We start from the raw sequence: 16,835 nt of genomic DNA on the forward strand, positions 1-16,835 counted from the left end.
TCTGCTTGAGGTATGACTGGCCACATTTCTAACAAGACTTTGTAATGCTGGAAGGCTGTCATTTTCCCTATGGGGACCGGTAAGCCATTTTCTTAGTTTAAGTAAAAGAATAAAGGGCTTCATAAGGGCTTATAAAACTGGTAGACATTTTTCTGGGCTAAAACGATTACTTTTCTAAACATATTTGGCAGATTATAACTCTTATAGTTGTTATAATCTTGGGGATTGTTTTAAAAAAACGGCAGGCACTGTATTGGACACCTTTTTCAGATGGGGGCCTTTTCTAGTCATAGGCAGAGCCTCATTTTCGCGCCACTAATACGCAGTTGTTTTTGGAGAGCAAGGCATGCAGATGCATGTGTGAGGAGCTAGAACCACTGAAAAAGCTTATAGAAGGCGTCATTTGGTATCGTATTCCCCTCTGGGCTTGTCTCCGACGATTCAAGTAGATCAAAGGACCAGAGATTCACTCCGTTGGTGGCTGATCCTGGACAACCTGTCCCAGGGAATGAGCTTCCGCAGACCAGAGTGGGTCATTGTCACGACCGACGCCAGTCTGGTGGGCTGGGGCGCGGTCTGATGCATATATCAATCATCAGGGGGGAACAAGGAGTTCCCTGGCGATGAAAGAAGTGACCAAGATAATTCAATGGGCGGAGGATCACTCCTGCCACTTGTCTGCGATCCACATCCCAGGAGTGGAAAATTGGGAAGCGGATTTTCTTAGTCGTCAGACATTCCATCCGGGGGAGTGGGAACTCCATCCGGAAATCTTTGCCCAAATAACTCAATTATGGGGCATTCTAGACATGGATCTGATGGCCTCTCGTCAGAACTTCAAGGTTCCTTGTTACGGGTCCAGATCCAGGGATCCCAAGGCGACTCTAGTGGATGCACTAGTAGCACCTTGGACCTTCAACCTAGCTTATGTATTCCCACCGTTTCCTCTCATTCCCAGGCTGGTAGCCAGGATCAATCAGGAGAGGGCTTCGGTGATCTTGATAGCTCCTGCGTGGCCACGCAGGACTTGGTATGCAGACCTGGTGAATATGTCATCGGCTCCACCATGGAAGCTACCTTTGAGACAGGACCTTCTTGTTCAAGGTCCATTCGAACATCCGAATCTGGTTTCCCTCCAACTGACTGCTTGGAGATTGAACGCTTGATTTTATCAAAGCGTGGGTTTTCAGATTCCGTGATAGATACTCTTATTCAGGCTAGAAAGCCTGTAACTAGAAAGATTTACCATAAAATATGGAAGAAATATATCTGTTGGTGTGAATCTAAAGGATTCCCATGGAACAAGATAAAAATTCCTAAGATTCTATCCTTTCTACAAGAAGGTTTGGAGAAAGGATTATCTGCAAGTTCTCTGAAGGGACAGATCTCTGCTTTATCTGTTTTACTTCACAAAAGGCTGGCAGCTGTGCCAGACGTTCAAGCGTTTGTTCAGGCTCTGGTTAGAATCAAGCCTGTTTACAGACCTTTGACTCCTCCCTGGAGTCTTAATCTAGTTCTTTCAGTTCTTCAAGGGGTTCCGTTTGAACCCTTACATTCCGTAGATATTAAGTTATTATCTTGGAAAGTTTTGTTTTTGGTTGCAATTTCTTCTGCTAGAAGAGTTTCTGAGTTATCTGCTCTGCAGTGTTCTCCGCCCTATCTGGTGTTCCATGCAGATAAGGTGGTTTTGCGTACTAAGCCTGTTTCTCTTCCGAAAGTTGTTTCCAACAAAAATATTAACCAGGAGATAGTTGTACCTTCTTTGTGTCCGAATCCAGTTTCAAAGAAGGAACGTTTGTTACATAATTTGGAACGTAGTCCGTGCTCTAAAATTCTATTTAGAGGCTACTAAAGATTTCAGACAAACATCTTCTTTGTTTGTTGTTTATTCTGGTAAAAGGAGAGGTCAAAAAGCAACTTCTACCTCTCTTTCTTTTTGGGAGACTGCCGGACGGCAGCCTCCTGAAAGAATCACAGCTCACTCCACTAGGGCTGTGGCTTCCACATGGGCCTTCAAGAACGAGGCTTCTGTTGACCAGATATGTAAGGCAGCGACTTGGTCTTCACTGCACACTTTTGCCAAATTTTACAAATTTGATACTTTTGCTTCTTCTGAGGCTATTTTTGGGAGAAAGGTTTTGCAAGCCGTGGTGCCTTCCATTTAGGTGACCTGATTTGCTCCCTCCCTTCATCCGTGTCCTAAAGCTTTGGTATTGGTTCCCACAAGTAAGGATGACGCCGTGGACCGGACACACCTATGTTGGAGAAAACAGAATTTATGCTTACCTGATAAATTACTTTCTCCAACGGTGTGTCCGGTCCACGGCCCGCCCTGGTTTTTTTAATCAGGTCTGATGAATTATTTTCTCTAACTACAGTCACCACGGTATCATATGGTTTCTCCTATGCATATTTCCTTCTGTACGTCAGTCGAATGACTGGGGTAGGCGGAGCCTAGGAGGGATCATGTGACCAGCTTTGCTGGGCTCTTTGCCATTTCCTGTTGGGGAAGAGAATATCCCACAAGTAAGGATGACGCCGTGGACCGGACACACCGTTGGAGAAAGTAATTTATCAGGTAAGCATAAATTCTGTTTTTTAACCCCTAATCTGCCGAACCGGACATCGCCGCCACTATAATAAATATATTAACCCCTAAACCGCCATACTCCCGCCTCGCAAACATTAGTTAAATATTATTAACCCCTAATCTGCTGTCCCTAACATCGCCAACACCTACCTACATTTATTAACCCCTAATCTGCCGCCCCCAACGTCGCTGCCACTATACTAAAGTTATTAACCCCTAAATCTAAGTCTAACCCTAACCCCCCTAACTTAAATATAATTTAAATAAATGTAAATAAAATTACTATAATTAACTAAATTATTCCTATTTTAAACTAAATACTTACCTATAAAATAAACCCTAACGCCTAGATTTGGAGTTTTGCGTTAGAAGGGGTGCGATAGCTACGCGTGCTTTTTTCTGGCCGCACCTTTTAAATACCGCTGGTATTGAGAGTTCACAGAAAATTCTGATTGGCTGATGGAATCAGCCAATCAGAATCAAGTTCAATCCGATTGGCCGATCCGATCAGCCAATCAGATTGAGCTCGCATTCTATTGGCTGATCGGAACAGCCAATAGAATGCGAGCTCAATCTGATTGGCTGATCGGATCAGCCAATCGGATTGAACTTGATTCTGATTGGCTGATTCCATCAGCCATTCAGAATTTTCCTACCTTAATTCCGATTGGCTGATAGAATCCTATCAGCCAATCGGAATTTGAGGGACGCCATCTTGGATGACGTCCCTTAAAGGAACCGTCATTCTTCAGTTGGACGTCGTCGGAAGAAGATTGGTCCGCGCTGGAGGTCTTCACGATGGAGCCGTTCCTCATCGGATGAAGATAGAAGATGCCGCTTGGATCAAGATGGTTGCCGGTCTGGATCGCCTCTTCTTCCTGGATAGGATGAAGACTTTGGAGCCTCTTCTGGACCTCTTCAGCCGCAGGATTATGGATCGCCAGCCCCCGCTTGGGTTGGATGAAGATTTTGGAGGCAGGACCGATCGGTGATACCCGGTGAGGTGAAGATAAGGTAGGAAGATCTTCAGGGGCTTAGTGTTAGGTTTATTTAAGGGGGGTTTGGGTTAGATTAGGGGTATGTGGGTGGTGGGTTGTAATGTTGGGGGGGGGATATTGTATGTGTTTTTTTACAGGCAAAAGAGCTGAATTTCTTGGGGCATGCCCCGCAAAGGGCCCTGTTCAGGGCTGGTAAGGTAAAAGAGCTTTGAACTTTTTTAATTTAGAATAGGGTAGGGCATTTTTTTATTTTGGGGGTCTTTGTTATTTTATTAGGGGGCTTAGAGTAGGTGTAATTAGTTTAAAATTGTTGTAATATTTTTCTAATGTTTGTAAATATTTTATTATTTTTTGTAACTTAGTTCTTTTTTATTTTTTGTACTTTAGTTAGTTTATTTAATTGTAGTTATTTGTAGGTATTGTATTTAATTCATTTATTGATAGTGTAGTGTTAGGTTTAATTGTAGGTAATTGTAGGTATTTTATTTAATTTATTTATTGATAGTGTAGTGTTAGGTTTAATTGTAATTTAGGTTAGGATTTATTTTACAGGTAAATTTGTAATTATTTTAACTATTTTAGCTATTAAATAGTTCTTAACTATTTAATAGCTATTGTACCTGGTTAAAATAAATACAAAGTTACCTGTAAAATAAATATAAATCCTAAAATAGCTACAATATAATTATTCGTTATATTGTAGCTTTATTAGGGTTTATTTTACAGGTAAGTATTTAGCTTTAAATAGGAATAATTTATTTAATAAGAGTTAATTTATTTAGTTAGATTTAAATTATATTTAACTTAGGGGGGTGTTAGTGTTAGGGTTAGACTTAGCTTTAGGGGTTAATACATTTATTACAGTAGCGGCGAGATTAGGTCGGCAGATTAGGGGTTAATAATTGAAGTTAGGTGTTGGCGATGTTAGGGAGGGCAGATTAGGGGTTAATACTATTTATTATAGGGTTATTGAGGTGGGAGTGAGGCGGATTAGGGGTTAATAACTTAATTATAGTAGCGGTGAGATCCGCTCGGCAGATTAGGGGTTAATAAGTGTAGGCAGGTGGAGGCGACGTTGAGGGGGGCAGATTAGGGGTTAATAAATATAATATAGGGGTCGGCGGTGTTAGGGGCAGCAGATTAGGGGTACATAGCTATAATGTAGGTGGCGGCGCTTTGCGGTCGGCAGATTAGGGGTTAATTATTGTAGGTAGCTGGCGGCAACGTTGTGGGGGGCAGATTAGGGGTTAATAAATATAATATAGGGGTCGGCGGTGTTAGGGGCAGCAGATTAGGGGTACATAAGTATAACGTAGGTGGCGGTCGGCAGATTAGGGGTTAAAAATTTTTAATCGAGTGGCGGCGATGTGGGGGGACCTCGGTTTAGGGGTACATAGGTAGTTTATGGGTGTTAGTGTACTTTAGAGCACAGTAGTTAAGAGCTTTATAAACCGGCGTTAGCCCAGAAAGCTCTTAACTACTGATTTATTTCTGCGGCTGGAGTTTTGTCGTTAGATTTCTAACGCTCACTTCAGCCACGACTCTAAATACCGGAGTTAGAAAGATCCCATTGAAAAGATAGGATACGCAATTGACGTAAGGGGATCTGCGGTATGGAAAAGTCGTGGCTGGAAAGTGAGCGTTAGACCCTTTCCTGACTGACTCCAAATACCGGCGGTAGCCTAAAACCAGCGTTAGGAGCCTCTAACGCTGGTTTTGACGGCTACCGCCAAACTAAATCTAGGCCTAAGATAGCTACAATATAACTAATAGTTACATTGTATCTAGCTTAGGGTTTATTTTTATTTTACAGGTAAGTTTGTATTTATTTTAACTAGGTAGAATAGTTATTAAATAGTTATTAACTATTTAATAAACTACCTAGCTAAAATAAAGACAAATTGACCTGTAAAATAAAACTTAACCTAAGTTACACTAACACCTAACACTATACTATAATTAAATTAATTCCCTAAATTAAATATAATTAAATAAAATTAGCTAAATTACAAAAAAAACCCCACTAAATTACAGAAAATAATAAACAAATTACAAGATTTTTAAACTAATTACACCTAATCTAACAAAATAAAAAGCCCCCCAAAATAAAAAAAGCCCTACCCTACACTAAATTACAAATAGCCCTTAAAAGGGCCTTTTGCGGGGCATTGCCCCAAAGTAATCAGCTCTTTTACCTGTAAAAAAAAATACAAATCCCCCCCAACATTAAAACCCACCACCCACACAACCAACCCTACTCTAAAACCCACCCAATACCCCCTTAAAAAAACCTAACACTAACCCCTTGAAGATCACCTTGAAGATCATCTAACTGGGCCGAAGTCCTCAACGAATCCAGCAGAAGTGGTCCTCCAGACGGGCAGAAGTGGTCCTACAGACGGGCAGAAGTCTTCATCCAGACAGCATCTTCTATCTTCATCCATCCGGCGCGGAGCAGGTCCTTCTTCAAGACATCCGACGCGGAGCATCCTCTTCTTTCCACGGTGTCTGAAGAATGAAGGTACCTTTAAGTGACGTCATCCAAGATGGCGTCCCTTCAATTCCGATTGGCTGATAGAATTCTATCAGCCAATCGGAATTAAGGTAGAAAAAATCCTATTGGCTGATGCAATCGGCCAATAGGATTGAGCTGGCATTCTATTGGCTGATTGGAACAGCCAATAGAATGCCAGCTCAATCCTATTGGCTGATTGGATCAGCCAGTAGGATTGAACTTCAATCCTATTGGCTGATCCAATCAGCCAATAGGATTTTTCCTACCTTAATTCCGATTGGCTGATACAATTCTATCAGCCAATCGGAATTGAAGGGACGCCATCTTGGATGACGTCACTTAAAGGAACCTTTATTCTTCAGTCGCCGTGGAAAGAAGAGGATGCTCCGCGTCGGATGTCTTGAAGATGGCCCCGCTCTGCGCCGGATGGATGAAGATAGAAGATGCCGTCTGGATGAAGACTTCTGCCCGTTTATTAAATAGTTAATAACTATTTAATAACTATTCTACCTATTTAAAATAAATACAAACTTGCCTGTAAAATAAAAATAAACCCTAAGCTAGATACAATGTAACTATTAGTTATATTGTAGCTAGCTTAGGGTTTATTTTACAGGTATTTTGTTTTAAATAGGAATAATTTAGTTGATTATAGTAATTTTATTTAGATTTATTTAAATTATATTTAAGTTAGGGGGGGTTAGGGTTAGACTTAGGTTTAGGAGTTAATATGTTTATTATAGTTGCGGCAACGTTGGGAGCGGCAGATTAGGGGTTAATAATATTTAACTAATGTTTGCGAGGCGGGAGTGCAGCGGTTTAGGGGTTAATATGTTTATTATAGGGGCGGCAACGTTGGGGGCGGCAGATTAGGGGTTAATAAGTGTAGGTAACTTGCGGCGACATTGGAGGCGGCAGATTAGGGGTTAATAAATATAATGTAGGTGTCGACGATGTTGGGGGCAGCAGATTAGGGGTTCATAAGCATAATGTAGGTGGCGGCGGTGTCCGGAGCGGCAGATTAAGGGTTAATAATATAATGTAGGTGTCGCCGATGTCGGGTGCAGCAGATTAGGGGTTAATAAGTGTAAGATTAGGGGTGTTTAGACTCGGGGTTCATGTTAGGGTGTTAGGTGTAGACATAAATTTTATTTCCCCATAGGAATCAATGGGGCTGCGTTAGTGAGTTATACACTGCTTTTTTGCAGGTGTTAGACTCTTTTTCAGCCGGCTCTCTCCGTTGATTCCTATGGGGAAATCGTGCACGAGCATGTTACACCAGCTCACCGCTAACGTAAGCAGCGCTGGTATTGGAGTGAGATGTGGAGCAACATTTTGCCCAACGCTCACTTCTTGTCTTTTAATGCAGGGTTTGTAAAAACCTGTAATACCAGCGCTGTAGGTAAGTGAGTGGTGAGCATAAACTGCTCGTTAGCACCAAATAGCCTCTTACGCAAAACTCGTAATCTAGCCGAATGTGTTCACATCTGGGGAGTTCAGCACAACACAGTACTAAATGCAAGTCAATAGATAATAAATAGTCACAGTCATGTGATCAGGGGGCTGTCAGAAGGTTCTTAGATATTAGGTAATCACAGAGGTAAAAAGTACATTAATATAACTGTTGGTTATGCAAAACTGGGGAATGGGTAATAAAGAGATTATTTATCTTTTAAAACAATAACAATTCAATTGTAGACTGTCTCTTTAAGTAATTAAGTACCTTTTGTGGACTTAAAGGGATATGAAACCCAAACTTTTTCTTTCATGATTCAGACAGAGCATTTTTCTTACATTTTACATTACATTTTTCTTCATTTTCTTCTTATCAAGGACGTAAGCTTAGGAGCCGGCCCATTTTTGGAGCACTATACGGCAGCAGTTTTGTAAGAGCACTAGAGGGCAGTACTATTTCCTGCCATTTAGTGCTCCAGACGCCTACCTAGGTATCTCTTCAACACAGAATATCATGGGAACGAAGCAAATTTGATAATAGAAGTCAATTGGAAACTTTTTAAAAATGGTTTGGGTTTCATATCCCTTTAAATGTTTAATTTACTTTCTTTTTTTACAGGTTTAACTGGCCTTATGTTACCTAGGGCAGAATTGTGTAACATTATTTTCTTTACTGCCCTTTTAACTATTTCAGCATGATAATAATATGATGTTTGCATTATTGTTTCCTATACACAAATAGTATTTTCTTGTAATTATTAATTATATGTGTTTATCTTCTTAAAGGCCAACCCTGAATGCCGAGTGCGCGGACCTAGCCTGTGAGCAAGCGCATTACTATCTTGTGACAAAAGTACAGTGCAGATGGCATGACCTGGCCAAGGTAAAGTATACTGGCATCCTGCAGTACTGACCGATGCCTTGTGATGAGTAGTAATTATACAGCATTGTGATGTTACAGTTGTAAGTGCAAGAACCAAATCTATCCTGTGCTTTAGTTCCTTTGTTCCTTTGCAGACATTTTGTGAAATTGATAGTGATGGAAACGGAATTATACAGAAGAAGGATCTAAGGAAAGTTCTCTTCAGATTTTCACTTCCAATTACACCAAAGGAATTTGAAAAGCTTTGGAGTCGGTGGGTAAAAAAACATTATAAACCGTCCCACAACAAAGTGTGTGCAATCATTTTCCTTTTAGATTTAAACAAATATATTTAACCTTTTTCTTTTTTATTGCTCACCTTTTTACATCCCCTCTTATTTCTTTATGGCTCTTTTGCCCCATTTGCCATCTCTCTTCCTTCATTTCTTGTTTTTCTTGCTCCATTTCCTTGCACTCTCACCCTATTCCCTGTGCCATACTCTATTCCCTTTATCCTGTGTCCCATTCCCTTTTTAATGTACCCTGTTCTGTGTCTCATTCCCTATTCCCTATTGTTTGGCCCCATTCCCTATTTTTCATACCCCTTTCACCCATCTTTTGTGCCCCATTCCCTAATTCTCATACCCCATTCCCTATCTCTTGTAACCCATTCCCTACCTTTCATAACCCATTCCTTATCTCTGTAACCCATTCCCTATCTCTCATACCCCATTACCTATCTCTTGTAAGCCATTCCCTATGTCTCAAACCCTATTCCCCATCTCTTGTAACCCATTCTCTATCTCTTATAACCCATTCCCTATTTCTCATTCCCCATTTCTCATTCCCCATTCCCTATCTCTTGTAACCCATTCCCTATCTATTGTAACCCATTCCTTGGGCCCCATTTATCAAGCTGCAAAAGCAGCTTCGGGACCACTGCATGTCAGACTTGTCTGAAACAATAGTTAAGTAGCAGCAGTCTTAACCTGTCTACCACCGCTCCGATTGTGATGATTGATAGCCCCTGCTATCACTGTTTGTGCAATGTGAGGTCCGTCCATTATATCTGCCTAACCTATGATAAATGGAACCCCTTATTTCCTGTACCCAATTCCCTATCTATCATAACCCATTCACTATCTCTTTTTTAACCCATTCCCTATCTTTCATACCACATTCCCTATCCTCGTAACCAATTTCCTATCTCTCGTAACCCATTCCCTATCTCTTGTAACCTATTCCCTATCACTTGTAACCCATTACCTTTCTCTTGTAACCCATTCCCTATCTCTTGTACCCAGTTTCCTATCTCTCATACCATATTCCCTATCTCTCGTAACCCATTCCCTATCTCTTGTACCCCATTCCATATCTCTTGTACCCAGTTCCCTATCTCTCATACCATATTCCCAATGTCTTGTAACCCATTACCTATCTCTTGTAACCCATTCCATATATCTTGAACACCATTCCATATCTCTTTTACCCAGTTCTCTATCTCTCATACCACATTCCCTATCTCTTGTAGCCCATTCCTTATGTCTTGTAACCCATTCCCTATCTCTTGTACCCAATTCCCTATCTCTCATACCACATTCTATGGGGCTGATTTATCAACCCCAAATGCAATTGTTTTTGCGTTAGCCTTCAGTCTCTCCGGAAACAGGAGTTAAGAAGCAGCGGTCTTAAGACTGCTGCTCCTTAACCCGATCGGATTGATTGATATCCCCTGCTGTTGGCGATTGGCTGTGAATGTGCAGGGGGCGAAGTTGCACAAGCATTGTGCAATGATAAATGCTGACAGCTTATGCTGTCTGCATTTATCGATGTCTGTCCACACATTGTTAAACCGGCCCCTATATCTCATGTAACCCATTCCCTATCTCTTGTAACCCATTCCTTATCTCTCATACCACATTGCTTGTGCCCCATTTCTCCAACATTGGTGTGTCCGGTCCACGGCGTCATCCTTACTTGTGGGATATTCTCTTCCCGAACAGGAAATGGCAAAGAGTCCCAGCAAAGCTGGTCACATGATCCCTCCTAGGCTCCGCCCACCCCAGTCATTCTCTTTGCCGTTGCACAGGCAACATCTCCACGGAGATGGTTAAGAGTTTTTTGGTGTTTAAATGTAGTTTTATTCTTCTATCAAGTGTTTGTTATTTTAAAATAGTGCTGGTATGTACTATTTACTCTGAAACAGAAAAGGATGAAGATTTCTGTTTGTGAGAGGAAGATGATTTTAGCAGACAGTAACTAAAATCGATTGCTGTTTCCACACAGGACTGTTGAGATGAAGTAACTTCAGTTGGGGGAAACAGTTAGCAGACTTTTCTGCTTAAGGTATGACTAGCCATATTTCTAACAAGACCATGTAATGCTGGAAGGCTGCCATTTCCCCTCATGGGGACCGGTAAGCCATTTTCTTAGTTAAACATAAAAGAATAAAGGGCTTCAAAAAGGGCTTAAAAACTGGTAGACATTTTTCTGGGCTAAAACGATTGCTTTACTAGGCATATTATGCAGATTCTAACTAATTATTGGTATTATAATCTTGGGGAACGTTTAGAAAAACGGCAGGCACTGTGTTGGACACCTTTTTCAGATGGGGGCCTTTCTAGTTATAGACAGAGCCTCATTCTGGGACTGTATAGGGGTTAAATGTAAAAACGGCTCCGGTTCCGTTAATTTAAGGGTTAAAGCTCTGAAATTTGGTGTGCAATACTTTTAATGCTTTAAGACACTGTAGTGAAATTTTGGTGAATTTTCAACAATTCCTTCATACTTTTTCACATATTCAGTAATAAAGTGTTTTCAGTTTGAAATTTAAAGTGACAGTAACGGTTTTATTTTAAAACGTTTTTTGTGCTTTGTTGACAAGTTTACGCCTGTTTAACATGTCTGTACCATCAGATAAGCTATGTTCTATATGTATGAAAGCCAATGTGTCTCCCCATTTAAATTTATGTGATAATTGTGCCATAGTGTCCAAACAAAGTAAGGACAGTAATGCCACAGATAATGATATTGGCCAAGATGATTCCTCAAATGAGGGGAGTAAACATGATACTACATCATCCCCTACTGTGTCTACACCAGTTATGCCCACACAGGAGGCCCCTAGTACATCTAGTGCGCCAATACTTATTACCATGCAACAATTAACGGCTGTAATGGATAACTCCATAGCAAATCTTTTATCCAAAATGCCTACTTATCAGAGAAAGCGTGATTGCTCTGTTTTAAACACGGAAGAGCAAGAGGACGCTGATGATAACTGTTCTGACATACCCTCACACCAATCTCAAGGGGCCATGAGGGAGGTTTTGTCTGATGGAGAAATTTCAGATTCAGGAAAAATTTCTCATCAAGCTGAACCTGATGTTGTGACATTTAAATTTAAATTAGAACATCTCCGCGCACTGCTTAAGGAGGTGTTATCTACTCTGGATGATTGTGACAATTTGGTCATTCCAGAGAAATTATGTAAGATGGACAAGTTCCTAGAGGTTCCGGTGCCCCCCGACGCTTTTCCTATACCCAAGCGGGTGGCGGACATAGTAAATAAAGAGTGGGAAAGGCCCGGCATACCTTTTGTTCCCCCCCCTATATTTAAGAAATTATTTCCTATAGTCGACCCCAGAAAGGACTTATGGCAGACAGTCCCCAAGGTCGAGGGGGCGGTTTCTACTCTAAACAAACGCACTACTATTCCTATCGAAGATAGTTGTGCTTTCAAAGATCCTATGGATAAGAAATTAGAGGGTTTGCTTAAAAAGATTTTTGTACAGCAAGGTTACCTTCTACAACCAATTTCATGCATTGTTCCTGTCACTACGGCAGCGTGTTTCTGGTTCGAGGAACTAGAAAAATCGCTCAGTAAAGAATCTTCGTATGAGGAGGTTATGGACAGAGTTCAAGCACTTAAATTGGCTAACTCTTTTGTTTTAGATGCCGCTTTGCAATTAGCTAGATTAGCGGCAAAAAATTCAGGGTTTGCTGTCGTGGCGCGCAGAGCGCTTTGGCTAAAGTCTTGGTCAGCGGATGTGTCTTCCAAGACAAAATTGCTTAACATTCCTTTCAAAGGTAAAACATTATTTGGACCTGATTTGAAAGAGATTATTTCAGACATCACTGGGGGAAACGGACCAGTCTCTAATTCTGTATCCTCTAAGCAAGAGGGTAATACTTCACAACCCAAACCAGCCTGGAAACCAATGCAAGGCTGGAACAAGGGTAAGCAGGCCAAGAAGCCTACCACTGCTACCAAAACAGCATGAAGGGATAGCCCCCGATCCGGGACCGGATCTAGTGGGGGGCAGACTTTCTCTCTTTGCTCAGGCTTGGGCAAGAGATGTTCAGGATCCTTGGGCGCTAGAAATAGTTTCTCAAGGTTATCTCCTGGAATTCAAGGAACTACCCCCAAGGGGAAGGTTCCACAGGTCTCAATTATCTTCAAACCAAATAAAGAGACAGGCATTCTTACATTGTGTAGAAGACCTGTTAAAGATGGGAGTGATACATCCAGTTCCAATAAGAGAACAAGGAATGGGATTTTATTCCAATCTGTTCATAGTTCCCAAAAAAGAGGGAACATTCAGACCAATTTTGGATCTAAAGATCCTAAACAAATTTCTCAGGGTACCATCGTTCAAAATGGAAACTATTCGAACGATCCTACCTACTATCCAGGAAAATCAATTTATGACTACCGTGGATTTAAAGGATGCGTACCTACATATTCCTATCCACAAGGAACATCATCAGTTCCTAAGGTTCGCTTTTCTGGACAAGCATTACCAGTTTGTGGCACTTCCATTCGGATTAGCCACTGCTCCAAGGATTTTCACAAAGGTACTAGGGTCCCTTCTAGCGGTTCTAAGACCAAGGGGCATTGCAGTATTACCTTACTTGGACGACATCCTGATTCAAGCGTCGTCCCTGTCAAAAGCAAAGGCTCATACAGACATCGTCCTAGCCTTTCTCAGATCTCACGGATGGAAGGTGAACAAAGAAAAAAGTTCTCTGTCCCCGTCAACAAGAGTTCCCTTCTTGGGAACAATAATAGATTCCTTAGAAATGAGGATTTTTCTGACAGAGGTCAGAAAATCAAAACTTCTAAGCTCTTGTCAAGTACTTCATTCTGTTCCTCGTCCTTCCATAGCGCAGTGCATGGAAGTAATAGGATTGATGGTTGCAACAATGGACATAGTTCCTTTTGCACAAATTCATCTAAGACCATTACAACTGTGCATGCTCAGACAGTGGAATGGGGATTATACAGACTTGTCTCCGACGATTCAAGTAGATCAAAAGACCAGAGATTCACTCCGTTGGTGGCTGACCCTGGACAATCTGTCACAGGGAATGAGCTTCCGCAGACCAGAGTGGGTCATTGTCACGACCGACGCCAGCCTAGTGGGCTGGGGCGCGGTCTGGGAATCCCTGAAAGCTCAGGGTCTATGGTCTCGGGAAGAGTCTCTTCTCCCGATAAACATTCTGGAACTGAGAGCGATATTCAATGCTCTCAGAGCTTGGCCTCAACTAGCAAAGGCCAAATTCATAAGGTTTCAGTCAGACAACATGACGACCGTTGCATATATCAATCATCAGGGGGGAACAAGGAGTTCCCTGGCGATGAAAGAAGTGACCAAGATAATTCAATGGGCGGAGGATCACTCCTGCCACTTGTCTGCGATCCACATCCCAGGAGTGGAAAATTGGGAAGCGGATTTTCTAAGTCGTCAGACATTCCATCCGGGGGAGTGGGAACTCCATCCGGAAATCTTTGCCCAAATAACTCAATTATGGGGCATTCCAGACATGGATCTGATGGCGTCTCGTCAGAACTTCAAGGTTCCTTGCTATGGGTCCAGATCCAGGGATCCCAAGGCGACCCTAGTAGATGCACTAGTAGCGCCTTGGACCTTCAACCTAGCTTATGTATTCCCACCGTTTCCTCTCATCCCCAGGCTGGTAGCCAGGATCAATCAGGAGAGGGCCTCGGTGATCTTGATAGCTCCTGCGTGGCCACGCAGGACTTGGTATGCAGACCTGGTGAATATGTCATCGGCTCCACCATGGAAGCTACCTTTGAGACAGGACCTTCTTGTTCAGGGTCCATTCGAACATCCGAATCTGGTTTCCCTCCAACTGACGGCTTGGAGATTGAACGCTTGATTTTATCAAAGCGTGGGTTTTCAGATTCTGTAATAGATACTCTGATTCAGGCTAGAAAGCCTGTAACTAGAAAAATTTACCATAAAATATGGAAATAATATATCTGTTGGTGTGAATCTAAAGGATTCCCATGGAACAAGATAAAAATTCCTAAGATTCTATCCTTTCTACAAGAAGGTTTGGAGAAAGGATTATCTGCAAGTTCTCTGAAGGGACAGATCTCTGCTTTATCTGTTTTACTTCACAAAAGACTGGCAGCTGTGCCAGATGTTCAAGCATTTGTTCAGGCTCTGGTTAGGATCAAGCCTGTTTACAGACCTTTGACTCCTCCCTGGAGTCTAAATCTAGTTCTTTCAGTTCTTCAAGGGGTTCCGTTTGAACCCTTACATTCCGTAGATATTAAGTTATTATCTTGGAAAGTTTTATTTCTTCTGCTAGAAGAGTTTCAGAGTTATCTGCTCTGCAGTGTTCTCCGCCCTATCTGGTGTTCCATGCAGATAAGGTGGTTTTGCGTACTAAGCCTGGTTTTCTTCCGAAAGTTGTTTCCAACAAAAATATTAACCAGGAGATAGTTGTACCTTCTTTGTGTCCGAATCCAGTTTCAAAGAAGGAACGTTTGTTACACAATTTGGACGTAGTCTGTGCTCTAAAATTCTATTTAGAGGCTACTAAAGATTTCAGACAAACATCTTCCTTGTTTGTTGTTTATTCTGGTAAAAGGAGAGGTCAAAAAGCGACTTCTACCTCTCTTTCCTTTTGGCTTAAAAGCATTATCCGATTGGCTTATGAGACTGCCGGACGGCAGCCTCCTGAAAGAATCACAGCTCACTCCACTAGGGCTGTGGCTTCCACATGGGCCTTCAAGAACGAGGCTTCTGTTGACCAGATATGTAAGGCAGCGACTTGGTCTTCACTGCACACTTTTGCCAAATTTTACAAATTTGATACTTTTGCTTCTTCGGAGGCTATTTTTGGGAGAAAGGTTTTGCAAGCCGTGGTGCCTTCCATTTAGGTGACCTGATTTGCTCCCTCCCTTCATCCGTGTCCTAAAGCTTTGGTATTGGTTCCCACAAGTAAGGATGACGCCGTGGACCGGACACACCAATGTTGGAGAAAACAGAATTTATGCTTACCTGATAAATTACTTTCTCCAACGGTGTGTCCGGTCCACGGCCCGCCCTGGTTTTTTAATCAGGTCTGATGAATTATTTTCTCTAACTACAGTCACCACGGTATCATATGGTTTCTCCTATATATATTTCCTCCTGTCCGTCGGTCGAATGACTGGGGTGGGCGGAGCCTAGGAGGGATCATGTGACCAGCTTTGCTGGGACTCTTTGCCATTTCCTGTTGGGGAAGAGAATATCCCACAAGTAAGGATGACGCCGTGGACCGGACACACCGTTGGAGAAAGTAATTTATCAGATAAGCATAAATTCTGTTTTTCTTTCTCTTTTGCACTAGTACACATGTTTCTTGCTGCCATTTGCAATTTCTCTTGCCCCATTTCCTTTCAGTCTAATGATTTAAACATGTGGAGTGACCATCAGTATTGTTGCACATGCAGCCGATGTGATAACATTACACAGAATGGCCCAACTTTACTACAGGTGAGGTTCATGTTGCTGTAGACCTATCACAAGCCTTATGTACAGATGGTGAGCACACACTTTACTACATGCTCTTCCTTTGTGATTATTTTTTTTTTAAATCTCCTCTCTCCCTCTTCCCCTCTTTCCTTGCTCTGTGTATAGTGCGGGGCATATAAATAAAGCGCTCCTTGCAAATTCAGCTCAGCTGGCTCTGTGTTTGGGGTGCCACAGTAATGGATAGGTGTGCCTATTAGCCCCTAAAACTGTTACTGGGCAAATCTTCCCCCAACATACATACACACATACAGACACATATAAAAACACACACATATACACAAATATAAAACCACACACATACACTCACACAGCCACATAAATCCACACACCCACATACATATATACCCACATGCACATTTAGCTGCATACATGCACACATACTCATATGGAAGCATACACACGCACGCACACACATGCAAAAATGCAAACACATGTACACAGCCACATACATGTGCACACACAGCTACATACATGCACATACAATCATACATATACACATATGTGCATATATACCCACATATACATAAACACACACAGCTGCATACATCCACACACACATATACACATATGTGCAAATACACAC

The 16,835-nt window shown here is 41.8% G+C and overlaps 1 protein-coding gene across 1 annotated transcript in view; it reads left to right on the top strand.

The window, feature by feature from the left end:
• The window catches only part of EFCAB6 (EF-hand calcium binding domain 6), a 423,875-nt gene that overhangs the window by 295,621 nt on the left and 111,419 nt on the right, over positions 1-16,835 (top strand). The window contains exons 19-20 of the mRNA XM_053719700.1: positions 8,345-8,441; positions 8,576-8,694. Coding sequence (XP_053575675.1) covers positions 8,345-8,441; positions 8,576-8,694 — 216 coding nt within the window. The remainder of the gene's footprint in view (positions 1-8,344; positions 8,442-8,575; positions 8,695-16,835) is intronic.

This window comes from Bombina bombina, chromosome 6, assembly GCF_027579735.1.
Source record: "Bombina bombina isolate aBomBom1 chromosome 6, aBomBom1.pri, whole genome shotgun sequence".
Lineage (NCBI taxonomy): Eukaryota > Metazoa > Chordata > Amphibia > Anura > Bombinatoridae > Bombina > Bombina bombina.